Source organism: Scyliorhinus torazame, chromosome 1 (genome assembly GCF_047496885.1).
Source record: "Scyliorhinus torazame isolate Kashiwa2021f chromosome 1, sScyTor2.1, whole genome shotgun sequence".
Lineage (NCBI taxonomy): Eukaryota > Metazoa > Chordata > Chondrichthyes > Carcharhiniformes > Scyliorhinidae > Scyliorhinus > Scyliorhinus torazame.
This window is the reverse complement of record NC_092707.1, coordinates 349,169,269-349,196,805: the sequence shown is the minus strand read 5'-3', so window position 1 is coordinate 349,196,805 and position 27,537 is coordinate 349,169,269. Positions and strand designations below refer to the sequence as shown.

Below are 27,537 nucleotides of genomic sequence, written 5' to 3'. Positions count from 1 at the left end.
GAGGGAGGGGAGGAGACAGAGGGAGGGTCGGGAGGAGACAAAGGCAGAGACGTGAGGAGACAGAGGGAGGAGACCGAGGGAGGGGACGAGACAGAGGGAGGGACGGGAGGAGACAAAGGAAGGGAGGGGAGGAGACAGAGGGAGGGAGGAGAGGAGACAGAGGGCGGGAGGGGAGGAGACAGAGGGCGGGAGGGGAGGAGACAGAGGGCGGGAGGGGAGGAGACAGAGGGAGGGAGGGGAGGAGACAGAGGGAGGGAGGGGAGGAGACAGAGGGAGGGTCGGGAGGAGACAGAGGGAGGGTCGGGAGGAGACAGAGGGAGGGTCGGGAGGAGACAGAGGGAGGGACGGGAGGAGACAGAGGGAGGGACGGGAGGAGACAGAGGGAGGGACGGGAGGAGACAGAGGGAGGGACGGGAGGAGACAGAGGGAGGGACGGGAGGAGACAGAGGGAGGGACGGGAGGAGACAGAGGGAGGGACGGGAGGAGACAGAGGGAGGGACGGGAGGAGACAGAGGGAGGGACGGGAGGAGACAGAGGGAGGAGACCGAGGGAGGGGAGGAGACAAAGGGAGGGACAGGAGGGAGCACCGACTTGCAATGCCAGAGTGGTGAACAATAGAAACCTTTGTTCTCTCTGGCCTTGACCATGGCAACCTAATTTTGTTTGTGAGTTTTCAACGGTAGCTTAGAAACCCTTCTCTCATACAAGGGTTTTTCACAGCATACAATAATGATCTGGAAGGCACTGAAGGCACTGTTGCTACGTTTGCAGATGATGCGAAGATCTGTAGAGGGACAGGTAGTATTGAGGAAGCGGGGGAGGGGGTTGCAGAAGGATTCGGACAGTGACAATGAAGTGGCAGATGAAATACGATGTGGAAAAGTGTGAGGTTATGCAATGTGGAAGGAGGAATGGAGGCATAGACTATTTTCTAAATGGGGAAATGCTTAGGAAATCAGAAGCACAAAGGGACTTGGGGTCCTTGTTCACGATTCTCTTAACGTTAATGTGCAGGTTCAGTCGGCAGTTAAGAAGGCAAATGCAGTGTTAGCATTCATGTCGAGAGGGCAAGAATACAGGACCAGGGATGTACTTCTGAAGGTGTATAAGGCTCTGGTCAGACCCCATTTGGAGTATTGTAAGCAGTTCTGGGCCCCGTATCTAAGGAAGGATGTGCTGGCCGTGGGAAGGGTCCAGAGGAGATTCACAAGAATGATCCCTGGAATGAAGAACTTGTCCTATGAGGAACGGTTGAGGACTTTGGGTCTGTACTCGTTGGAGTTTAGAAGGTTGACAGGGGGGGATCTTATTAAACCTTACAGGATACTGCGAGGCCTGGATAGAGTGGACATGGCGAGGATGTTTCTACTTGTAGGAAAAACGAGAAGCAGAGGACACAATCTCAGACTAAAGGAATGATCTTTTAAAACAGAGATGAAGAGGAATTTCTTCAGCCTGACGGTGGTGAATCTGTGGAACTCTTGTGCACAACCTTGAACTGGATGACGTTGAGTTAATTTGGTGCATGATCTCTCTCCAGATCTCCCCTCCAAGCTCGAGTCCCATCTCCTCCTGCAAATTCTTTTTTATTTCTTCCATTGGCGGCTTCTCTGTTTCCAGTAGCCACCCATAAATGTCTACATTTTTTCCCTTCCCCAGGTCGTCCCGAGTTAACAATTTTTCCAGTAACGTCCGTTCCGTCAGATTAGGAAAAGAGGGTATTCTTTGTGTGCAAGGTTTCAGACCTGAATATATCTAAATTCGCTCGCCCTAGGTAATTCTAATTTCCCATGTAATTCCCCCAATTTGTAAACCTTCCTTCAATAAATAAGTCTCTCAACCATTCGACCCCTTCACTGTACTACCCATCATACATTGCATCTAGGGGGTGGCATGTGGCGCACTGGGACTGCGGCGCTGAGGACCTGGGTTCGAATCTTGGCCTTGGGTCACTGTACGTGTGGAGTTTGCACATTCTCCCAATGTCTGTGTGGGTTTCACTCCCACAACCCAAAGATGCGCAGCGTAGGTGCATTGGCCACGCTAAATTGCCCCTTAATTGGAAAAAATATATAATTGGGTACTCTCCCCGCCCCCCCAGCAACACCTGTCTGCTTCCTTCTCGCCAAGGGTAACGGCAGGGAATTCAGATCCCTTTTCATGTCCTCAACCAAACTAGACAAGTTCCATTTGTGCATTGTGCGCCAGTCATGTGTTATTTGTATACCCAGCTTGAATGGTAAAACTCCCAGATTTGTACTCCTTCCTGGGCATTAACCTGAAATACTTAATTCTTCGACAAATTTAGCTTATATCCTGAGAATTTCCCAAATTTCCCCAACAGATCCATTATTTTGTCCATCGATTTCAGTGGGTTTGATGCCTATGTAACCTAAAATACCTCAAGTCAATCCCATTTCTCCTCACACTCGCTGTGGGTGCGCTATATAATAACCATATAATTTCCCATGTAATTCCCCCAATTTGTAAACCTTCCTTCAATAAATAAGTCCCTCAACCATTCTACCCCTTCACTGTACTACCCATCATACATTGCATCTAGAGGGTGGCCATATAATAATCATTCTATAAATGATGGTCCAAATCCAAATCTCCTCAGGATTTCAAACAGGTATCTCCATTTAATCGGTCCAAAGCCTTCTCTGCATCCATCGGTATAATAACCTCCCCCTTGACGGAGTCATTACAATATTTAAGAACCGCCTAATATTACTGGTCAGTTGTTACCCCTTAATGAATGCAGTCTGGTCTTTCGAGACCACCTCCAGCAAACATCCTTCTAAACCTCTTGTTAGTTCTTTGGCCAAGATCTTCACATCCGTATTTAATAGGGAAATGGGTCCATAAGACCCACACTTAGTTGGGTCTTTATCCTTTCTCGGTATCAACAAAATCGAGGCCTGTGTGAGTGTGGCCGGCAATTTCCCCATCGCCATCAATTAATTGTACATAGCCAGGAGATGGGGTGCTAGTTGCAGGAAAAACTGTTTGTAGAACTCTACCATGAATCCATCTGGCCCCAGTGCTTTCCCGGATTGCAACACTCCTGCCCTCTCCGTTATTTCCTGCAGCCCTAGTGATTTCTCCAATCCTCGCCTCTCCCCCTCATCAACCTCTGGAAACACCAACCCATCTGAGAACCGTCCCATCTCTCCTTCCTCCCCCGGGCTCTGATCTGTAAAATCTCCGGTAGAATTGTTCAAATGCCCTACTTATTTTTTCCGACATTGTTACCAATCCTCCCCCTGCCTCTCTTATGAAATTTCTCTTCTAGGAGCCTGCCGTCTCAGTTGATGAGCTAATCTACTTCTATGATAGCACCCACCGACCTTTGGCTTTCTATTCTCTCCAGTTTATCCCTATGGGTCTTATAGGAGATCATTTCCCCCGGAACCACTGCCTTCAGAGTCTCCCAGAAAGTCTAGGCAGAAACCTCCCTTTTTTTTTTTTTTAAGGTCCACATAGACCTTAATCTCCCGGGTCATTTTCGCACAGAACACCTTCTCTGCCAGGAGCCTGAGTCCAACGTGCACCCTGGTCTTTGGGCCTGACCCGAGTCAAACCTTATATCTAAACAATGTGGTGTTACAATATAACAAACTTGTTTTTCTAGAAAGAGTTGAATGTCACTTCACACAAAGACATCAGAATTCTCAATGGGCTTAGAACAACCATAATTAAAATAATTCTATAGCAATAAATCAAAGACAATGTATGACCTTATTTGTTCCAATATTATTTCATCATATCATCTTCACCGGACTGCTAGTCAGAATCAAACACATTGGGGAATTAATGTGGAGAGACTTGATGGGTTCAGATTTTTCAGAAAAAATATCCCTCCCTCCATCACATTGGATCTTAAAAAAAATCAATATGCGCAATCTCACAATTTTACAAAACTAACTTGAAAATACAAAAAATAATTACATCCAAGATTTTGTTCCACTCGAGTGTGTGGTCCACGGAATTCCACAAGCAAACCTGTCGATCCTGGGCACAGGTCAAGAAAAGGTCCTTGAAAGGATGTGTGGCGAGACCCCAGAGTTCATCTGTGTGACCCTGCCACAATTTAAAAAACAAGCATTAGATTCAAATATACGATCTAGTCAGAATTCTTTATTAAAAAATAAATTTATAGTACCCAATTCATTTTTTCCAATTAATGGGCAATTTAGCGTGGCCAATTCACCTAGCCTGCACATCTTTAGCAACCTAGCCTGCACATCTTTAGGTTGTGGGGGTGAAACCCACGCAAACACGAGGAGAATGTGTAAACTCCACACGGACAGTGACCCAGAGCTGGGATCGAACCTGGGAGCTCGGCGCCGTGAGGCAGCAGTGCTAACCACTGCGCCACCATGCTGTCCCTAGTCAGAATTCTATACAAATTTTTTCCTGTTACAACTATTTACTTTTAAAATATTAGAATTCCGGTGACGGCGGGCGGGAGGCAGCCGCACAATGGAGGGCTCCCGTTCGGGAACGGCATTTTAGGGGCTTTAAGCCCAGTCCCAGGGTCCACGGAGGCGGCAAAAGCAGGGAGGAGGCACAGTGAAGGCACAGTAAAGGAGACTGTCGAGGGTGAGCAAAGAAACGGCTGTAAAAAAAACAGCCGATGGTCCATTGGGGAGTGGAAAGGTCACCGCGGGGTCACCAAGGAAAATGGAGGCTGGAGCACCAGGGAAGGCCACATTGTTTACGGCTGAAGAAATAACTAAGGTGATGGCTGTGGAATTCGAAAGGCAGTTTACAAGATACATGGAGACAATGAGGAAGGGGATGAGGGAGGTTTTGAGTGTGCTGGTAGAGGAGGCGATTTCCCCGGTGACGACGTCGGCGGCGCGCGCAGTGGCGGAGGCGTGGGAGCAAGGGGAGGCTCTGAAGGAAGTCAAGGAGACATTATTGCAGCACGGTGATGAACTTACCTCGATGGGGAAGGAGATGCGGAAGGTGATGGAGATTAACAAGGATCTGGGAGGAAAAATGGAAGACCTGGAAAACAGATCCAGGTGACAGAATTTGAGGATTGTGGGGCTGCCCGAAGGAGTTGAAGGACCGAGGCCGACTGAGTATTTTGCCGTGATGCTGGCGAAACTATTGGGAGAGGGGGAGGATCCCTCCTGATATGAACTGGATCGGGCTCATCGGTCGTGGAGGCCTGTACCAAAGGCGAGTGAGCCGCCAAGGGTAGTGACTCTGTGCTTCCGTAGGTACAGTGTGAAGGAGAAGGTCCTATGCTGGGCCAAGCAGAAGAGAGTGGTGCAGTGGGCTGGAGCTGGTATACGTGTATACCAGGACTTTACGGTGAAGCTGGCAAGGAGGTGGGCTGCCTTCAAACGGGTGAAGAGGGCACTGTACATTAGCAAGGTGCAGTGCGGCATTGTATATCCAGCAAAGCTGAGGGTGACTTACAAGCTCAAGGACATTTATTTTGGAACGGTGGAAGCAACGGAGGAGTTTGCGAAGGCAGAAGGACTGTGGCAGAACTGAGAAATTGAGAAATGGCCATGTGCCGATGTAACCTCATGACTGTATTTTCTTCTTTTTTGTTCCACTGCGCGCGGGTGTATGGGCTAAAGGAGCCAATGTTGTATATATCTGGAGATGGGACTTTCACTCGAAATGAGGGCTCTTTGGGGTGTAGGTGGATATGTGGGGTTTGTGTGCTAAAAGGGGATTTCTGGGCTTTCCTAAGGCCGGGCAAGGGGGAAAGGGACCCAGGTGGGGCCTCCACGCTGGCTGGTTTAAGCCGGTCAGTCAACGGGAGTGAGGTGGGGGGGAGGGGCTGCGGCCATCGGAGCCTGGCAGAACAGGGTCCGAGTGGTCTAGCCGGGGGGGGGAAGGAACCGAGGTTGGGGGGAGGAGTTTTACAATAGGCAGTGGACGGGAGGAGTTGGAGAAGGGGGGTGTTTATAACTCTTGGGTGTCATGTACGGTACTCTTTCAGAGGTTGGATGGCATTGAGTGTACGGGGGGGGGGGGGGGGGGGGGAAGAGTGGACTCTATAGGTTAATGGTGACCATGGGCGGTCCCGGACTCCTTTTTCTTTTTCTCCTTTGATTTTTGTTTCCACCGTGGGAAGCTTTGTTTTATTGGATGCGTATATTGACAGGTTGACCGTTGTTGGGGGTGGTGGGAGAATGGGATCGTTGTTATTGTTAAGGAGATTGATTATGTATTTGTTACCGTTTACTATCGGTGGGTGGGGGGTAAATTTTGAAGGAAAATGTGAAAATGGAGAATAAAAACATTTTAAAAAAAAAATCTTTTAAAATATAATATGCTCGACACATTATAGAATAGGTCCCTTTCAGCCTGTGTAGTGAACAACACAGATTTATTTACTGCATCAAATAATTTCCAATTCAGAGAACCAAATTAGTTCTCCTGTTTATAATCAGAATAATGGTGTGCATGATTGAGCCCTGAAATATATTTTCCAGTATGAAAAAATTGGAGAAAAAAGGGAAATTTCCATAGTTAACTGTTAAATTTGTAATTTCTTTTTAAATGTCCTCAATTGTTAAAAAGTTTGAACACTAGTTTGAACATTAGAAATTCAAGATGATGAGAAAAATGTAGAATTTATTTTTCAAAAAACAGTTTGAATTATTTGATTAGTTCATCAAGAAACACTGAAAGATTTAGCTCAGGTCTTACCACATGTTGACATGTGAGTTTTCTAAACTGAAACACATCAAGTAAGCAAGAGCATGGTGTATAAAAAGTATGTCATAAGATACAGATAAATAATTTAAAGTAAGAACTTTCAAAATAAAATTGCAAAGTACACTTTAACTGAACCGTGTTCAGATTACATTTTATTTTGCAATAGCAATTAAAAAGTTCAAAACGGCATTCAAAAGAAAACGTGTGTTGTAGACTCAAAAAATGTGAAATATCTGCATTTTTATTACGACTAATGTGAAAAAAAAATTTCGCACTCAAGCTTGTCCTAAAAAACACTACTTTCTTTACAGCAAAACAGCACTTAGTTATTTAAATGAAACTCCAATCACTCACTCACCTGTACTTCTATCTGGAAGCCATCATTGAATGTTCCTCTTAAAATGAAGTTGCGTGATGTGCCAATCAGAAACTGGTCCCCCTTCCCCTCTGCTACTGCTCGAATGGCTCCAAACTGATCAGGAACCTACAGCAACAGAACAATACAAGATAAAATTACACACTGAACTGTTTAAACATATTATATGACACCACTACAGTAACATTTCAAACCATATAGATATGTTAAGCAAATTGTCAAACTATTGAAGTCATATATTTTGCATTTCAACTGAATAGGTGAAAAAAACAAATATGCTAATATATCATTTCATTCAGAAGTGATATTAAAATTATAAATATCTGTTACCTTGGCCTGAAATTCTCTTTAAATCTAAATTCAGATTAGTGCAGCAGAAACAAACTCTATAAAGACCAGTTTTAATGCTTTTCCTGCACATTATCTGCCAAGTGCCACATTGTGACATCGAAAGATGGTGGTTCCTTTCACGATTTTCTGAGACGCAGTTCCCTATCTTAGTGTAAGATCTTACTCTCGTGTCTGGTACACTGGTCTAACAGTGGCTGCAACTGGATGCAGCTTAGATGAGAAAGATACTCCAGACCTTGAAGTTAGTTCAATCAGGTTTATTGAACTAATAGCAGTTAGCACAGTTCTCTGGGAGTTCGACTCTCTGCTAACTTAAGTGTGGTTACTCTGTCTGACTGAAGCAGACTAGCTCTTAGCCACATGGTGGGGGGGGGGGGTGAGATTGTAACAACAGCCTTGACTGACTCTCTAGATGTTCATCAGTGGAAAGAGGCGGAGTGTGAGTGCCTCGTATCTTTTATAGTCAGATCCCACCCCTGAGTGTCCTGCCTGCTTATTGGTCATGTCCTGTTCTGTGTGTCCATTAGCTGCTTGTCTGTATATCATTGTGTGTGTGTCTGCATATCATGACACTTGCAAGGCACCTTCCCACATCTTTATGGGCAGCACAATGGTTATCACTGCTGCTTCACAGCGGCAGGGACCCAGTTCAATTCCGGCCTTTGGTCAATGGTCAATGTCGGTGTGGAGTTTGTACATTCTCCCCTTGTCTGCGTGGGTTTCCTCCGGGTGCTCCGGTTTCCTCCCTCAGTCCAAAAATATGTGGATTAGGTGGACTGGCTATGATAAATTTTCCCTTAGTGTCCAGGGCTGTGCAGGTTAGGTTATGGGGATAGGGCAGGGTGGACAGGTGAGTGGACAAGAGCAGAGCGTTCTTCTGAAGGGTCGGTGAAGACTCAATGGGCCAAATGGCCTACTTCCGCACTGCAGGGATTCAATGATTTTATCATTCTCAAGCATAGCGTAGTGTTCAGGAAACAACTAATTTGCACAGCCACTTACTTGGGCATGATGTACACTATAGGACCTTATGATGATTAGGCAACAAATAATTCTTAAAGATGCATGAATGGCAGGCAAGCTGCACACAGCAAAGCCACAGAAACACCAATGAGATAAAGAACCAAGTATTCTGTTTCCAAAATGCTTGTTGAGTGTGAAATTATGCCCTATTCTTCTTTGATAGTACCCTGGCATCTTCCACAAGAGGGACAACAGTTCAAAGTTAGATCCAAATAATGGCATCTCTGACACTTTTACTTCCTCAGTTCTGCACTGGAAACGTTGATCTAGATTATGTGCATGCATCTCTGAACATTAAATTCTAACTCAGAGGGAAATTAAGGTCTTCACTGAGTGCATGGTGGATTTTTTGATCATCCCTAGTTGCTTTGAGAAGATTATATTGGGGTTACTCAATAAACCGCTGCAATTGTTCTGGCGATGATGCTTTCAGAGTGGTGTTTTCTCGAGAATTCCAACATATTGATAATAAAGATGGTGATGATATATCTACGTGAGACTGGGACACTGTAAGGTTCCCAGAATATTGATACTTTTGTTTGCAGTGATGGACATTGCATGGCTGGGAAGTGCTGTCAATTATGTTTGGTATCATCTCTAAGGGAACAAGGGGAGTGTCGAGGAGAAACCTCTCCCTGCAGAAGGTTGTTAAATAATCCCTGAACTCTTCAAACCATTGTACGCTTAACAGACTAGTGGTGGGAATTTCCAGCCCCCATGTAGCACATTTTCTGGCGGTGGAGGTGGTTATCCATTGGAGGGATCATCTGGCCCCGCTGATGTCTATAGCATTGTGGGTTGCTTGCCTGTGCCGCCACTAGGGAACCAGCTGTGGGGGAGTTGCCTTCGGTGAGGCCGGAAGATCCTGCTGGTGGGAAGGGCCGGAATACCCCACCCTAAATCTTTCCTTTATTCAACGGGTTACTTTTCTGTTAATAGTACCTGAATCAAACCTTGTACCTGAAGCTGCTTGACAATTCAACCAGTAAAAGGAGAACTTGTTCAGGAACAATCGTTTTAGTGTACTTAATTTTTTTTTTTTTTTTTTTTTTAAACTGAAAATTGATGACAAAATACTTTTACAATCTTATCAGGATGCCGCATAGGCTGACCTCAATTTCCCTTTCTGCAACGAGGTCATGATCCCACAGGATGATTTTACGATCCTTCCCGCCTCCCGTAAGCAGCATTCCATTTCTCATTTGGCAGAGAGTAAATACACTGCCATCATGCGCTTTAATTTGTTTGCTGATTTGATAGACCCCTAAATAATGAAGAGAACCAAATGTAACTGATAAGTTAAACCGCATTTTAAACAACAGTAAGAGCATAGTAAAGGTGGTAAATTTAACATTGCTTAGATAATATGTATATTTCCTAATAATCTTCATTGTACATTTTTAAAAAACAAGCAATATTGGATGATACTAGAGGAATCAAATTTGTGCCTATTAAGTGAACAGATATACATTCTGGGAAACGGAATGCTTTATATACACTTCGCAGTCTTAGAAGACAATTTGGTCCATTGAGCCTGCACCAGCTCTTTCAAAGAACAGTCCAGCTCATCCCTCTCTTCTGCCTTTTCCTGAGATTCTTCAATTTTTTTCTCCTTCAAGTATACTTCCCATTCCCTTTGACGACTACATTGAATTTGAAGCCACTACATTCAAAATCCTCATTTTCTTTTGCCAATCATTTAAAATCTGTGATTTCTGGTTATCAATCCTTTAGCCACTGGAAACAATTATTTTTATGTATTCCATCAAAACCCTTCATAGTTTTAAACACCTCTAACAAATTTCCTCTTAACCCAGCTTCTGCAATTTTCCCATGTAACTAACTGCTCATCCCTGGAACCACTCTAATGTCTCACTTCTATACCCACTTCAAAGTCATCACATCCTTCCTAAAGTGTAGTGCCCAGAATTGAAGAAAATACTCCAATTTGGAGTCCTTGCATCTTCTTTAAAATTGTACCATTAAAAATGCATTCTCTCCTCATTCTTCCTATCAAAATTTATCACCTCACATTCATTTACATTGAATTTCATCTGCCATATATTCACCCATTTCACCAGCCTATGTCCTCTTGAAGTCCATTATTATCTTTCTCACTGTTAACTGCACTTTCAAGTTTTGAGCATTATTCTTTTCAGATTACAAATCTAATTCATTCTCAAATGCCTCAATTGAAGCTGCCTCCACCACGCTTCCAGATCGTATCTACTTGCTTTAGAAAAGTTTTTCCTCATGTCACCAGTTAATTTTGTCAATTATCTTAAATCGGTGCTGGTTCTTGATCTTTCCACCAATGGGAACAGTTTCTCACTATCTACTCTGTCCAGATCCCTCCTGATTTTGAATACCTCTATCAAATCTGCTCCCATCCTTCTCTTCCCCAACGAGAGCAGTCCCATTTTCTCCCACCTATGTAACCAAAATTCCTCATCCGTGGAATCATTCTCATGAATCTTTTCTGCACCCTCTTTAATATCTTCGCATTCTTCTTTCAGTGTGGTGCAATATTCCAGTTGAGACTAAACCAGTGTTTTATATAGGTTCCTTTGCTTTTGTCCTCTATGCTGCTATTGATAAAACCCAGGATGCTGCATGCTTTATTGACACTGCAACCATGGTGTGTCGGTGTTGGGAGGGAGTGATTGTTTAAAATGGTGGATGGGGTTCCAATCAAGTGGGCTGCTTTGTACTGGATGACGTTGTACTTTCTGAATTATGTTAGAATTGCAGTGATCTAGGCAAGTGGAGACTCTTCTGTTACACTCCTGGCATATACCTTGGAGACGGTGTCAAGAGATGAGTCACTTGCTGCAGATAACTCACTGAACATTGCATCAATTAGTAAGCATCCCCACTTCTGACTTTATAATGGTGGGAAGGTCTCTGATGAGGCAGCTAAAGATCATCTTAGCCCCGTGACAACGCTGCAGGAGTACTCAGGGTGGTGTCCTCGGTCCATCTAAGAGAATTGGTCTCCAATGACTAGAACCATTTTCCTTTGTGCTAGCTTTGACTCTAGCCAGAAGAGAGATTGCCTTCTGATGTTCATTTACTTCAATATTAAAAGGACTCCTTGATGGCACACTTGGTCAAATGTTGCCTTGATGTCAAGGACAATCACTCTCACTCACCTCTGCAATTCAGCTTTATTGATCATGGTTGGACCAAAGCTGTAATGAAGTCTGGAACTGGGTAGTCCCAGTGGAATCCAAACTGAGCACTGATGAGGAGGTTATTGATGCAAGAACTGTAAAATGGTCACTCCTATCAATACTGTCATGGGCAGATGCATCTGTAACCAGTAGTTTGACATGGACAAGATTAAGGAGGTTTTCACTTGTATTGGTTCTCTCACCACTTGCTACAAGCCCAAACAGGGAGATATGTCCTTCAGGACACAAGTCATTTGGGTCAGTAGTGATGCTTGAAACCACTCTTAGTTATGCAAATGAAAGACTCCAATTACCATATATTGTGTGCCCTTGCTACCCTCAGTGCATCTTCCCAATGACCTTCAACATGGGGAACTGATTTACCAGCTGAGACAGAGTAAGTGGTGGTAATCTGTAGGCAAGCTCCCAGGGCCCCTCCCTCCAGACGGTATACCATCATGCCGCTACCTCTGTTCGGTCTGATCTGCCAGGACAGTACATGCCGGTTTAGCTCACTTGGCTAGACAGTTGGTTTGTGAAGCAGAGCATGGCCAGCAGCATGAGTTCAATTCCCGTACTAGCTGAGATTATTCATGAACATAGAACATAGAACGATACAGCGCAGTACAGGCCCTTCGGCCCACGATGTTGCACCGAAACAAAAGCCATCTAACCTACACTATGCCATTATCATCCATATGCTTATCCAATAAACTTTTAAATCGTTGATAAAAATGACAAACAGCAACGGCCCCAGAACAGATCCTTGTGGTACGCCGCTTGTAACTGAACTCCATTCTGAACATTTCCCATCAACCACCACCCTCTGTCTTCTTTCAGCTAGCCAATTTCTGATCCACATCTCTAAATCACCCTCAATCCCCAGCCTCCGTATTTTCTGCAATAGCCTACCGTGGGGAACCTTATCAAACGCTTTACTGAAATCCATATACACCACATCAACTGTTCTACCCTCGTCTACCTGTTCAGTCACCTTCTCAAAGAACTCGATAAGGTTTGTGAGGCATGACCTACCCTTCACAAAGCCATGCTGACTATCCCTGATCATATTATTCCTATCTAGATGATTATAAATCTTGTCTCTTACAATCCCCTCCAAGACTTTACCCACAACAGACGTGAGGCTCACCGGTCTATAGTTGCCGGGGTTGTCTCTACTCCCCTTTTTGAACAAAGGGACCACATTTGCTATCCTCCAGTCCTCTGGCACTATTCCTGTAGCCAATGACATAAAAATCAAAGCCAAAGGCCCAGCAATCTCTTCCCTGGCTTCCCAGAGAATCCTAGGATAAATCCCATCAGGCCCCGGGGACTTATCTATTTTCAGCCTGTCCAGAATTGCCAACACCTCTTCCCTATGTACCTCAATGCCATCTATTCTAATAGCCTGGGTCTCAGCATTCTCCTCCACAACATTATCTTTTTCCTGAGTGAATACTGACGAAAAATATTCATTTAGTATCTGGCCTATCTCTTCAGACTCCACACACAACTTCCCATCCCTGTCCTTGACTAGCCCTACTCTTACCCTAGTCATTCTTTTATTCCTGACATACCTATAGAAAGCTTTTGGGTTTTCCTTGATCCTATCTGCCAAATACTTCTCATGTCCCCTCCTTGCTCGTCTTAGCTCTCTCTTTAGATCCTTCCTCGCTACCTTGTAACTATCAATCGCCCCAACTGAAACTTCACACCTCATCTTCACATAGGCCTCCTTCTTCCTCTTAACAAGAGATTCCACTTCTTTGGTAAACCACGGTTCCCTCGCTCGACGCCTTCCTCCCTGCCTGACCGGTACGTACTTATCAAGAACACGCAGTAGCTGTTCCTTGAACAAGCTCCACTTATCCAGTGTGCCCAACACTTGCAGCCTACTTCTCCAACCTATCCCCCCCAAGTCATGTCTAATGGCATCATAATTGCCCTTCCCCCAGCTATAACTCTTGCCCTGCGGTGTATACTTATCCCTTTCCATCACTAACGTAAACGTCACCGAATTGTGGTCACTGTCCCCAAAGTGCTCTCCTACCTCCAAATCCAACACCTGGCCTGGTTCATTACCCAAAACCAAATCCAAAGTGGCCTCGCCTCTTGTTGGCCTGTCAACATATTGTGTCAGGAAACCCTCCTGCACACATTGTACAAAAAACGACCCATCTAATGAAGGCCCCAGTTTCTCAATCTTGCCCCTCACCTAAGGCGAGATGACCCTCAGGTTAAATCATCAGCAGTCAGTTCTCCCCCTCAAAAGGGGAAAGCAACCTATGGACATCTGGGACTATGACAACTTTACCTTGGATGGTGATGACGGGGTCTGGGATGTCAGTTAAAAGGTATGATTCAGTGAGTATGTCTATGTCATGCTGTTGCTTGACTAATCTATTCAACAGGTCTCCTAATTTGGCACAAATCCCCAGATATTAGCAAGAAGGACTTTGTACAGTTGCCTGAATTAGATATGTGTTTGTCGTATCGATGCCAGAAGGCCGATTTGCACATTTTAATTCCTATTATTTCTTGTCGCAGTTTGGTACAATTAATCGCTTGCCAGACCAGTTCATGTGGCAGTTAAAGTCTGTGTCTTGCTGGAAGAATGACACATTTTTTTCTCTATAGGACTAAGTGGTAATTACAATCTGGGAATTTTATCGTCATCGTTACTGATACCAGCTTTTTATGCCAGATTAAAAAATAATAATTTACTGAACTTGATCCCCAGTTGCCATGGTAAGATTTGAACTCATGTCACCAGATCATTAGTCCAGGCTTTTTTGATTATTAGTAATTGATTATTGATTAATATAGCCACTATGTTACCTGAAGAAACAAACTGTCTAAACAAGCTATAGTTAACTGCAAATCTTTGAAAGTAATTTTTTTTAACCATTAGGAATAGCATGACTACAAGTAAATGTAATCAACTGGAATAGTTATTCTATTACAGGTAAACTTGCACTGCTTTGATGGAGTTTAAAAAAAAAACTGCATTTACCTTTGGGTCCTTTTCCTTGTGCAGACTCCACAGTAGTTCGATTCCAAATTAGCATAATCCCTCCAGAATCTCCAGTTAGCACATCACCATTCTCCAAAAATGCTAAACACTGTACAAACTTTGGTTTTTCATATTTCTGAAATATATAAATACCGATGGGTTTTAGAAATATTAACTTTGAACTCAAATTTCTCTTTTACATCCTCAGTGTAACTTACTTTCATTCTAGTTGTGTTTTGGTTTATTGTCTGATGCTACATTCTGTTCTATAACTCCTCTTGACAAAGTTAAATGAGGGTAGAATATAGGTAACTGACATTCCTCATCCTGTGGTAGCATCTCAGCATTTTTGATGCCTCTTCCAAACAGCCTATCTGAGACCAAAAGGTTAGGTGGGTGAATCACGCGCTGCGTGGTTGCAAGATGGGGAACACCCAGGTGGAAAGAATTCTGCTGAAGTAAAAGGAACATCAGAAATGGAGGCAAAGGAGTGTTTGAGCAGCTTGACAGCTGTGGAAGTATTGTGACAAACAACAGACCAATGGCTGAACCTTTGTTGTATTTATTTTCTCTCAAACTGCATTTCTGCTAGATGTTATGATCCCCAAATATTTGGTAGGATCTGGTTAGGGACAAATAACCTTCAGTTTGAAGTAGACAAATTTGAGATCTGAGGCACCTCTAAGAGAGTACAGTCAGAACATTTCATGGTTTTTGAACAAACAAAATAAAATTTACAATACAAGTTTAAAAAGATAAAACAATACGTATCAAATACTCTAATATCTAGGGTTACTATGAGGTAAATGTGATTGAAAACTGGGGTCTAATACCCGCACTGCACATTAAATGGTAAATGTGATCAAGACAGATCCCATGGATTTCTCAGCAACTCATTCCGATAGCAGTGTTCACTGAGTTACACAATCTTTTGAAACTCTTGCTTCCATGATGAGGAATTGCACGGCTTCACTCCTCCCTTTCAAAGATCTAGCCTTGGAATTTTCTCAAAAAGTCACTCTAACTCAGTTTGCCTCAAAGCTGGCTTACCTCGCAGGCTTTCAATCTCACCTCCTGAGACTCCATTTCTGGATTCCTGAGTCTGCACTCCAGCACACCGACTCACAAATATAACTTCAGTTCTCAGCTGCACCGGGCAGAACACTACAGTTCCAAATTGGTGGTGGTCTCCTCCTCTTGTCTGGTGGTTCATTTTCTGATTTTCGTTAACTCTCTATGACTTCTCCATGTCTGGGACTCCTCTCCAATATGGTACCCTGCTCCTGGGTCCCTGTGACCAGCATTTGTATGCCGTTTTTCATGGAGGTGCACTGCAGTTAAAATGGCCAAGCCTTTTAACTGCGGCAGGAGAAGCCCAGAACAGATCATGTGCAATCAAACACTTTGCTGCACACGGCACATGCGCCAAAACCCACGGCCTGCCAGGGATCGGAGCCTGCGGCCTCAACCGGAAACCCTCCAAGAAAGAAAGTTAAGTCAGTTTTATGACACGTTGTTGCCTTGATGAGTGCATGGCCATTCAGCTTTAATAATATTACATGGGACATTTGGCACCTAGTATGGATGTTTCCAGAATTCGTCTTGCAAACTCGAGGCTGAGTACACCTATAACAGAATGAATATGTCTATCTGACAGAAAAGTGGTCAAATTACAGGTGAAAAGTATTTTCAGTTTGTGAAAGAATTATTTTTTTAACTGTAAAGAAGAACTATTCACATTTTGCTCATTGTTCTAATTTGTCTTTCTAATATTCAGTGCTGGGGATCTACTGACAGGGAAACATTTTTCTTCCTGGTCTCGCTTGTCTGTGTTTACCAATTGCCCGAATTTTTACCTCTGCTGCTTCCTTTAATCCCTACCCTGTTTTTATATTAAAAACTTTAACTCATTTCATATTCTCCCTATTTGCTCTCACTGTCATTTTGGAGTTAGTTTTGTCCTCCCACCCCAAGTGTTTTCAGTGGCTAAAAGTCAGTTGCAAAGTTCTGTTTTTCAAGCAATCGAAAGTTTCTGAGAACGGACATGAGTGCAGTATGGATTTATTCAGTCAAACTGTGATAGAAAAATTGCAACCAAATTCAGAAAGGCTGTTGATTCTGGTTTCACCACTTCTTAACTGTATTTGGGGAGAAGGTGCTGTGTTCTCTATTCTGCTTTGCCTGGATGGCTCGGATGCATAGTGTTGAATAAAGAACACAAAGCTTTGTTAACGAACAAAACTATAAATTTATTACACTACTAAGATTTGTTCATATTTCTAAAGTAGAAGGTTATTATATAAAACTGCACTATCTCTAACTTACAGAATTCTCAAGTATACAACTGCTCTCTATTCCCAACACTCTCCCAGCTCTCTTCTAACTCTTAAATCCTAATCATCTACTAATCCCAGAATTACAAGCTATACATGACTGTTCGGTGGTTCCCTCTACTGGTAAAAAGCATTATCATTAACGTGTTGACTATTTACATCCCAGTCAATACACATATATTACAGAAGGAACAATAAAGTTTGTTTAGCTTCCTTTTGAATATTGAAGGTGAAATAAGTCAAGTTCTTGAAAATAGATCAGGCATGCACCGTGAGAAACTAGGATTCCTATAGAGAGGGGTGGCACCTTCTCTGAGGATGAACCTTAGAAGAGCATGCCTGATCATATCAATGCGAATCATTCCATTTCCCAACTCCATCAAAAGTCAGAATTTTATGTCAGTTTATGAAGTGATGTCCTCTAGCCTCAGTTGGGGATTACCACAATTTAGTGATTACCACTTACAAAATTCACCTGTTTCTAAATTTGGATAGAAGATAGCATAGAACACAGCATTATTTTGGTGTTTAGATGGAAATATCAAAACTTACCCCAAAAATTCCCTGTTTTCTGGCAAGTGAGTTTCCATTCCATGTCCAGAAAAATACATGAGATTTGCCACAAGTTACTATGGTGTTGGGATCTGTAGGGTGAAAATCAGCAGCAAGCACTGACTCATTGGTACTCTGTTCAAAAGAAAACACAAAAGCGTGGCATCAATAAAATGGATTGGCAAATAAAAATAAAGTACACTTTTTCTTCTTAGTCACATGAACAGAATGATCATCTTTTGTGGGAAACTTCCTGGGCTAGATTCTCCGTTTCAGCTGCTAAGCGCCGGCTCGAATGGAGAATTCGTGGGAGGTTAGCGATGAAAAAATTGACGCCGACCCCTCACTGATTCTGGGACCGGTGAGGGGCTAGCAGCAGCGCCGGATGAAACTCTTGGCTCCTCCGCCGAAAATGGCCGGAGAATAGCCAGGTCCCGGACTGCGCACGAGCACGGCTGATGACCTTCAGTGGTCGCACCGTACAAATCGGCCGTGCGTGGACCCGACCCCCAAACGCGACCCCATGGGCCACCCCCGCACCAGCCCTCGCAGAAGCCACCCCCGCCAGCGGCATGGATCCTGGCCAAGTGTGGCGGCGCTGGACACAGTCCGCAGCCATCCGCCAGGTTCCTGACCGCTGAGACCAGGCGTGTCCCGCGCAGTCAGCAAATTGGCCATCGGGGGTGGAGTATCCCGGGACGGCCGGTCGATGACGCACCAATGTCGTTGCAACGGTGCGCAACGCGATTACGCTATTTCCGAGGGGGCGGAGAATGGCAAACTGCCGTCATACTGATGGCGGCCCCGATTTGGGTGGAGTCAATTCTCCGCCCGATCACGATATTGGCGTCGGGCAACGGAGAATCCCGACCCCTGTTTTTCTCACCGAATACAAAGCTAGTTTGACAAAACGTCTTCACAGAAGGTATTGTCTTACTTGAAGTTTTAACTCTTCTACTGCACAATATGTCATCATAAAGAATTAGTGAGCATTCTTTACAGCACTTAAAGTTAGAGGGGGTCATATTCCGCGAAATAGAAATTCACCCATTGCATTTCCAGCTACACAGAGAGGCTACTTTTGCTTTTCCCAACATAAAGGATTACTTATTTTATCAGTAATTTTTTTTTTTCATTTTTTATCCACAGAATCTGAATTATGTGTCTTGGCACCACAGGATATTGCAGCGCACAAGGAAACCATGTGGTCTACTGTGTCTTGGCATGCTCTTTGAAAGAACTGCTCAATTATGTTTTAAGAACCTTTCAGCCCCTCGAGTCAGCACATAAGATCATGGCTGTAGTAACTCAAATCTGCACTTTCCCTACTCCTGATAACCTATCCACCACCTTTTCAGGAAGGGAGTTCCAAAGACTCACGACCCAGTGAAAATATTTCACCTCATCTCCGTTTTCAATCAGTGACCCCTTATTTTTAAACAGGGACTCCTAGTTCTAGATTCTCTCATAAGAGGAAACTTCCTTTTTACATCCACTCTATCAAGGGCCCTCAGGATCTTATATGTTTCAATCAAGTCGCCTCTTACTCTTCTAAACTCAAACTGATACAAATCTAGCCGTGCTAACCTTTCCTCTTCTCTGAATAGCTTCAAATGCATGTACATCTTTCTTAAATAAGGTGACCAATACTAGGTGTGGTCTCACAGGTGCCCTGTACAACTGAAGCATTCCTACTTTCACTTCACAATAAATGATAACATTCCATTAGCTTTCCTAATTACTTGCTGTACCATGTACTAACCTTTTGCAATTTATGCACTGGGACACCCAGATCCCTCTGCACCCTCTCACCATTTTGATCGTGAGTTTATTTTTATTCTTCCTGCCAAAATGGGCAATTTCAACTTTCCCACATTGTACATCATTTGCCAGATCTTTGTCCACTCACTCAACCTATCCATATATTTTTGTAGCCTCCTTAAGACCTCTTCAAAACTTACTTTCCTACCGGTCTTTGTATTTTGTGACCTTTGTGGAGATTTTTGTAATTGTAAGTTGCAGAATTTTATTTGTTTATTATATTGCCGATATAATTTAAAAACATCTTCATCACTGTAGTGGTTAATTAACCCAACAGCCTAGACAATTGTTTTGATTTAAAAAAAAAAATTGCATGAGATGTCCATCCCTATTTATCCTTGAATGGAGGGACTTGCTAGGCCATTTCAGAGAGCAGTTAAGAGTCAACCACATTGCTGTGGATCTGGAGGCCAGACCAGGTAAGAATGGAAGATTTCCTTCCCTGAAGGACATTAGTGAACCAGATGGGTTTTATGACAATTAATAATTTCATGGTCACCATTACTGAGGCTTGTTTTTAATTCCACGATTACTGTATTAATTGAATTCAAATTCCACCAGCTGTCATGATGGGATTTGAATCCACATCTCCAGTGACATTACCACAATGCCACCATCTCCTGTGAAGTAGAACAGGGTTCAAATCTCGAAGGTATTTCCACCTGCAATACTTCTTTGGTCAAGCAGTATATCGAGTAAAGTTTACTGAACATTCACAGATATGTTAAACTGCAACTGTGAATATTTCATTTACTTAAATGAGCAATTTTGTAATTTGCACCTTAAAATAAAAATGACTAAGTTTATTTCTGTGCAATTAACACACATACCTTTATTTCAGCAATTTTGGATTTTTTCTGCCACTCCCATACGGTTAGCATGTGTTCATTGGAGTCATCCACTACACACAAATGAGTACCTGAATCCTAAGATTTTTTTTTTTAAAAAAGGACACAAAGACATGTAACTTCACCCTTACAAAGCTTGCAACATAGGTACATAGGCAAATTGAATATACAGATGTAGTTAGTATTAGGAGAGAAGTTTGGTATTTCTGATCTTAACATCAAGTATGATATTCAAATATTAAACTTGTGCTGCACTATTTTGGATTTAATCTTTAAGCCACATATCCCATTGTTTGCAGATATACAACCGGCCTTCTGTGACTTTGGCTAAGCTTGCACCCAGAAAGTGCCGTATGTAGTTCAATGTCAAATTCTGTTTGAACATGCTCCTGTGAAGTGTCTTGGGATGTTTTACTATGTTAAAGGTGGTACATAAATGCAAGTTGTTGTAAGACAGTGTAATGAGGACATTTAAAATCACAATAATTTATCCCTTGTTCCTGCCAAGTGACTTTCCAACAACCAGTTCTCACAGGGCTAAAATTTAGATGATACTGATAGAATTCCTTGAACTCTTTGAAAACCAGTTTTACATTTAATTTTCCCATTATAATATATGTTTTTTAGAATGCTCTCACCCAACGATGAGATATGGATCATTTGCAAAACACCTGTCAAACAGGTATTAAATTGAATTGGCCCGTACATATGCCTGCAAATTATGCTGCGATGACAATTTTTTATTGCCAATTTCAAAACTTTCTGAATTAGCTTACGCAATGCTATTTAATTTAAACTGGTTGTCAGGATGCTTGACATCAAAAGCCCATGAATATTCACCAGTGTTTATTGGATCATTGCTGGGAGGAAGAACCTTGACTGGAAAAGGAAAACTTCATTAACCTCTCAGCCAATTGTGGTGTCTCTATGTCCAAGGTCAAGATCAACTATGAAAGCACAAAGCCAGGATTAAAAGTCTGGATCATTCAATGTAGTGCCTCCTAAATCATTGTGGGGCTCTTTTGATGATTTCTCTTATGACTACATAAAACTACTTCAGATAGGACATGGTATTACACCTAACAGGAATATCTATGAATTTAGTGAAGCATTTTCCAGTCTGGTTTTACAAGATAACAAAGGTCTGGATGAACCAAAAGAAAAATTGGATCAGTTTTAAACTTACAGCAACCTTCCCTGCACATCAAGTCTGCTCATGCTGAACAAATATTGTAAAGAATGCATCACTGGCAAAATATATAGTTTCAGATTTTCTCTTCAGAGTCAAAGTAACAAATATCTTCAAACACAGGCAAAGGTATGTTCATTCATCAAGAAAAATAATTATAATTTCCAAAGTGTTAGTTTCTGTAATGATAAATTATTCAGCTCCAGCTTTAGAATTTTGAGCTGGGGTCCATGAAAGAAACTTTGAGACCACTGTCAAGTTTTCTTTTCTAATCAGCAAATATTGAAAACAAAAATAGTTCAACCCCAGAAGCAATTGGCACTGGTAATACAAATGTAAAATATACTGCAATAAATTGCTTAAGTACAATTTTGCATTCATACTTACAGCTTTCGAAAAGGCCAATGAACCAACTCCTCGTTCAAAAGTTCCAAGACCAATTATCTGTAGTGTCGCTAGGCTAACTGAATCCCACACTCGCACATGGGGCTGTAGAGGCTAAATTGAAATAATTATAATGCTTAAATTTTGAGCAAAAGAGAATTATGTGAACAATTGCTTATTTAATGCAAATATATTTTCCATAGTCAAGTTAAATCATGCTACTGAGGTGTTAAGCAAAATTCATAACTTTTTGCATGGAATTTATATGTGATGAAATATAAATGATAATTGCTCCCCTAATAACTCAGCAAATTGATCCAGCTAAACCGCAGGTCAAGTTCCTGAATGCTGTGCAGCAACCCAGTTGGAAGTGCTTACAAGGCAAGAATATTATCAAGTTTGTTAAATTTCTACTGCAACTGAACAGCATAATAACACTCTCAACCAAGTTCCCAAACAAGAATTATAAATGATAGGAAAAGGCAGGTAGGAAACTTGATAGGAACTGTAGAAGGAGGGATGGAATTGAAAGCTGAAGAAAATTAGCATCAAAATGTAACATGAAAAAGGGAGATCCATGATTAAAATAATGGGATACATTAGAAACCTTATAAACAGAGAGTTGCAGTTATTTATCAGAGTGACATGTACCCAAGTAAGACTACATTTGAAAGTCAAGTCAGAGGTCAGTATTGGAGCATAGCCATAAATAACTTCAAACTAATTTACACACTAGAAATATGAAGCTGGAGGAGTGTAGTGTTAGGAGTATAGCAAGCTCATGGAGAATTTGAGACCAAGGATGAGTTTACATTTAAAATGGTGGGAAACAGAGAGCTAGTATAGGTTAGCAAAGTCAGGCATAATGGGGCAATTCAGGCGACGTATGAGCAACCATGTTTACCAAAAGTTAGTGTCAGTAGCGAATGGATGATCGGAGGTCAGAAAGAAGGAAATCGGAGCAAACCGACAAAAGCATGGATAAGAATTTCTGTGGCCAAGGGGGTGATGCAAGGTCCGAGGTGGCTGATGTTGAGTGGATAGAAATATTAAATTCCTAGAATGTTTTTAACAGTGGTGGGGACACAGTACATAATAGGTAAAGAAAGCAGTCAGCACTGCTCTCCCGGTTATAGGAAAGAAAATAAAATAATTAATCCCAAACCCCTACGTTCCCAAACTGCTGGTTCCATCCAAGCCTCTCTGCCCCCTTACAGGATAACAACAATTCTTACTTGTATTCAGAAGCTGAAAATATGGGAAAGAAAAATTTTCTTTGATTTTTTTTCAGAGATTTCTTCATGGTTCGGAGGAACCTGTATGACTGGTACTGCAATTGCCCAGAATATCCATGGACAAAGCCTTGTGAATGACTGGCTTATTAAATAGCTCCATCAGCCATGGCCATTCGGAAATAAATTAATCTCAGTCCAAGAAAGTTTTACAGCTGAAGGAAATTTTATTTCAATTTACTGTTGGGTTGTACTAGTTTTTCATTCCTGCATCCATAATATGACTGAACCAGTCTTACATGCAAAACTAAAAAAAGTAAACTGTTCGGACTCGATTGTCCAGCAGGTGATCATAAGTGATTTGCCAGATAATGGAGGTTATTTAAAAATGGGAGTATCATCAAAATCCTGGTTGCATTCATGGTTAGGCATTTTGTACATTTAAAAAAAAAAGTATTCTTGTACTTACTCTTCCATCTTTATCTACACCAGCTATCTGTCCTGTCGCAATCTTGATTTTATCTGGATGAACTGCAAGGCTGCAATAAATTGATCAAAACCATATTAAACATCTTAAACATATTCTGCACACATATATCGTCACTTTTTCATTTGATAGCACATATAATATGCTGAGGTACAGTCCTTTCTGGGTGGATACAACTGCAGATTTCGGCTCTAGCTGATATGCAAATTCCAGTAGTTAAATTGTCACTCCTGAGTGTATCAAAGTCAATCAAACAAAATGCCTCAAGCAAAGTTCCATTTCACTTGAAACCAAATCTATTCCACAGGTTTCTGCTGATCCCTTGAAAAATACTAATTTACTTACAAGTCAATCTGACAGTGAGAAGATAATCATTGTGATTAAACAGCTAGTGTTTCTAGCTGGAATTTTCTACCATTTCCAACAGTTTTTCTAATTTCACATTCCCTTGGTATGCATTTCCAGCAACAGTATTCATGTTGCCACCAGCTGCCAACTGGAGCTACAAGTACAGTGCTCAGCCCAAGCATTCGTAAAATATGAAAAATAAAAGTCCTTGTGGTTTCAGAGACATGCTCATTTGGGATTAGAAAAGATCGGCCTATCCCTGTTGCATCAATCTTCGAATCAAGGACCTAAGCAATAGATCGTTAGTATTTTACTGCTTTTTACTTTTTACCCTCCTGCCTGACTTATGAAATATGCATATTATGTCAGTCATCCGCAATCCTCAATTTTAGCTCATACGAACTGGGGTTAAAATGGCAGTTGGAGTGGTTTGCATTGTGTTTCCAACACATTTCTACTGTGCTGCAAGTTTAACACAGTGCTATATGGAGTCGGGGCGTGGTGGGGGAGATCACTCCAGCCAGGCAGAGGCCTCATTAAGTTGCACAAGTTGTCTGACAACAGTGCTGCAATAAAATTTGGGCTCTGGGCTCCAGCTATTGTAAGGCTTGCATAGTGCCATATTTGCCTTCCCCTTCAAACTCTTCCTGCTGCTAGACTGCTGGGGCAGTGCTGGTAACTGATCCACCATCTGCATGGGGGGAGGGGGGTGGTCAGGCTATCGCCATGCAATCTTATGCTGCTCTCCGATTGATGAGAAGTTGGCTGACTGGATTTAAATGAGGCATGCCCATTAAAATTGATCAAGTCTCATTTTGCCATGATCAGTTGGAAGTTAATTTGCTAAATTTTCTACCAGAGTGAGGGGAAACAAATGGCTGCTGGAAGTGCTTTGTGAAAAATTGGTGACCAGCGGCATAAAATGAAAATTTACAAAGTCATAAACAATATGGTGATATATCCACAGAAAAAGGTCTATTGTATTTTAGTGCCTTCTCAATGGAATGTTCCAAAAGTTGGTTGCAGACAAGCATGCTTTCTTCCAACCTTGTAAGATTGCCCGTATATGGGCAGAAAATAAAGAAAACACCTGATCTCATAACTCCATCTTGTTTCAAAGTAGATTACTTTTAAGAACAAAATGGAGAATGGACAAATTTTCCATGAATCCACGAATATAACTATGTGGGCGTGCCAATAGCAATTTCTAATGGGGAAAAGTTGTCACAAACGGTGTTAAAAATGCGATCACAAAACTCAGGTTGTGCTAATGGAAAATACACATACGCACAAGATTTTTAAAAGATACATACATATTATATAATCTATTATTATTAGTATTGTTAAATTCATCACATTTTTAAAAATCAGAACATTTAACTCTTCAAAAAGCTACAATACGGGTGGCACGGTGGTTAGTACTGCTGCCTCTCGCCGCCAAGAACCAGGGTTCAATCCCGGCCCCAGATCACCCTCCGTGTGGAGTTGCACATTCTTCCCGTGAATGTGTGGGTCTCACCCCCACAACCCAGATGTGCAGGTTAGGTGGATTGGCCACACTAAATTGCCCCTTAATTGGAAACATTTTTTTTTAAAGTTGCAATACAAGTAGGAGACAATCAGTTGAAAGATGTGTCCATTACTAGAAGCAGAAACCCCAGCTGCAAAATATTTTTTCTTTTCCCACGATTCAATACAGGAGGCTTTGCATTTATTTTATGAAGTTTTCAAATAGCTCAATGACAAGTACGAACTCAAAGAATCAAAAGTGGTCCAGATTTTGTGGTCAGTGAAAAAGTGGTGTTTACTGGTCATTATCGTTACAGTACCCACATCATTTCTACTGATATTTACAATACTCTCACACAAAAGTTATTTTTGTAAACAAACAAACTTCTTGTAATATTTATAATGGAAAATAAGCTCACCATTTAACACAATCAGTGTGCCCTAGATAGTGTCTTTGAGTCCTCTCCTCAACGTTGTACAACACCACAACAGATGCTATAAAATAGATAATTTCTCCAGTTGGGAGGAGGTAGATATTGGAACGACAATCCCTTCCTCGATAGCCATATCTATTTCCTCATAGTCAAGGCCATATTAAACAAAAATATATTTATTGCATATTGAATTTTGTACTTAATGGCTTTACAAGTTTATCCAGTGAACAGCTGAGTTGCATAGACCTGGATACCAGCTTGATAAGTATCCAGTGGTATAAGCAGTACAAATGGCCTTCTTAGGTTGTGGAGTGAATAATCAGCAAGGATTCCTCCTCCTGAACACCTCCAGCAAATCTTGCTGAGAGAAAGTGAGCTTGGGAGTATATTTCAGACAAAAAAAAGTTTGGTTTCAACAGAAATGCCCCTTGAAGTTGAATAGCTGAAAGCACACATCGTGAAGAAACACAGTGGAATTATGTTCATTTAGGAAGGTATTAAAAGGTGCACACTTATTTCTACAAGGAGTAAATAATTTTAGGGGGAAAGACAAAAAAAGACTAAAGTAAAGTGAACGATAAAATAAGAAATATATTTCATTGCATTCATAAAGTAATAATTACCCACATGAGAAGCATGAGCATTTTAAACCCAAATGCAAGTTCTTTCATACAAAAATTAGCTTTTAATCACTGGGATTAGAGGTTTCCGGTATCAACCATAAAATCAAAGAGAAAATGCTGGAAAATCTCAGCAAGCCTGGCAGCATCTGCAGGGAGAGAAAAGAGCTAATGGTTTGAGTCCGATGACTCTTTGTTAAAGCTTTGACAAAGAGTCATCGGACTCGAAACATTCGCTCTTTTCTCTCCCTGCAGATGCTGCCAGACTTGCTGAGATTTTCCAGCATTTTCTCTTTCATTTCAGATTCCAGCATCCGCAATAATTTGCTTTCAACCATAAAATCAGTTGGATGTTGGAACTAGTGGCTCTCAGAATCAATTAAACTAATTAGAGGGCAAAACTGGTGCCTGTTAGAACCAATGAGTTGTTATTTCTCCCACTCTTTGCTGCGCGTAAACCTTTGCCAGGAAATTACGTTTGACTGACAGTTTCTGCAAGGCAATTGCAGGTGCATATATTCAGTGTCTGCCCCAAAAAAAGGTTATTATAAAGCACAGCAACTGTTTTACATATACAAAGTTTATAAGATTATGTTTTTACCTTGTTAATTTAGGGTAAAATGTAACAGCGAAGGATGTCATGTAACCTTTTCTGGATCCTGTTCGACAACTTGATTGCTATGGGGACGGTGAGGCCCAGGTTGACTTACTGGGAAGAAAGTGCAAGATGTTCACAGCTGTAGATAATGGCAACGACATATGTGATGACACTGGGTAGATTATTAGTCCCCAAGTCTCCTCAGGAGGTGTTAGGAATCTCAGGGTTTGTAAATGGTCATACTTCAAAGTCTATTTAATTTCAAGATATATTGGAGTTGGGCGTCTAAACAACAGCTAATCAATATTTCTGCCTGAATACAAGGCACATGTGATTCACATTGCCATGGAGATGGGTTTTGAGACGAGACGTGCCCAGGGCAAGCCTTTGTAGTAGTATCGGGCTACAGGGCTTTTCTTAAGATTTCCTTTAATCTCACAGACAGGTCAAACTACAAGAATCTGTGAGAGAGTGAACAAAGAGATGGAGCCAGCCAGCTTCTATTGTTCACCATGCAGAATGTGAGTGAGAGCTTGCACTCATATTGAAAAGG

The 27,537-nt window shown here is 41.9% G+C and overlaps 1 protein-coding gene across 6 annotated transcripts in view; it reads right to left on the bottom strand.

Annotated features, from left to right (window-relative positions):
* The window catches only part of LOC140425871 (echinoderm microtubule-associated protein-like 4), a 371,640-nt gene that overhangs the window by 67,754 nt on the left and 276,349 nt on the right, over positions 1-27,537 (bottom strand). For all 6 annotated transcript variants that reach the window (XM_072510261.1, XM_072510260.1, XM_072510258.1 and 3 more), the window contains 9 exons: positions 25,752-25,901; positions 23,458-23,527; positions 21,760-21,870; positions 20,166-20,261; positions 17,515-17,649; positions 14,630-14,765; positions 9,556-9,707; positions 7,052-7,177; positions 3,952-4,083 (listed from right to left, as the gene is read on the bottom strand). In XM_072510261.1, coding sequence (XP_072366362.1) covers positions 3,952-4,083; positions 7,052-7,177; positions 9,556-9,707; positions 14,630-14,765; positions 17,515-17,649; positions 20,166-20,261; positions 21,760-21,870; positions 23,458-23,527; positions 25,752-25,901 — 1,108 coding nt within the window. The remainder of the gene's footprint in view (positions 1-3,951; positions 4,084-7,051; positions 7,178-9,555; positions 9,708-14,629; positions 14,766-17,514; positions 17,650-20,165; positions 20,262-21,759; positions 21,871-23,457; positions 23,528-25,751; positions 25,902-27,537) is intronic.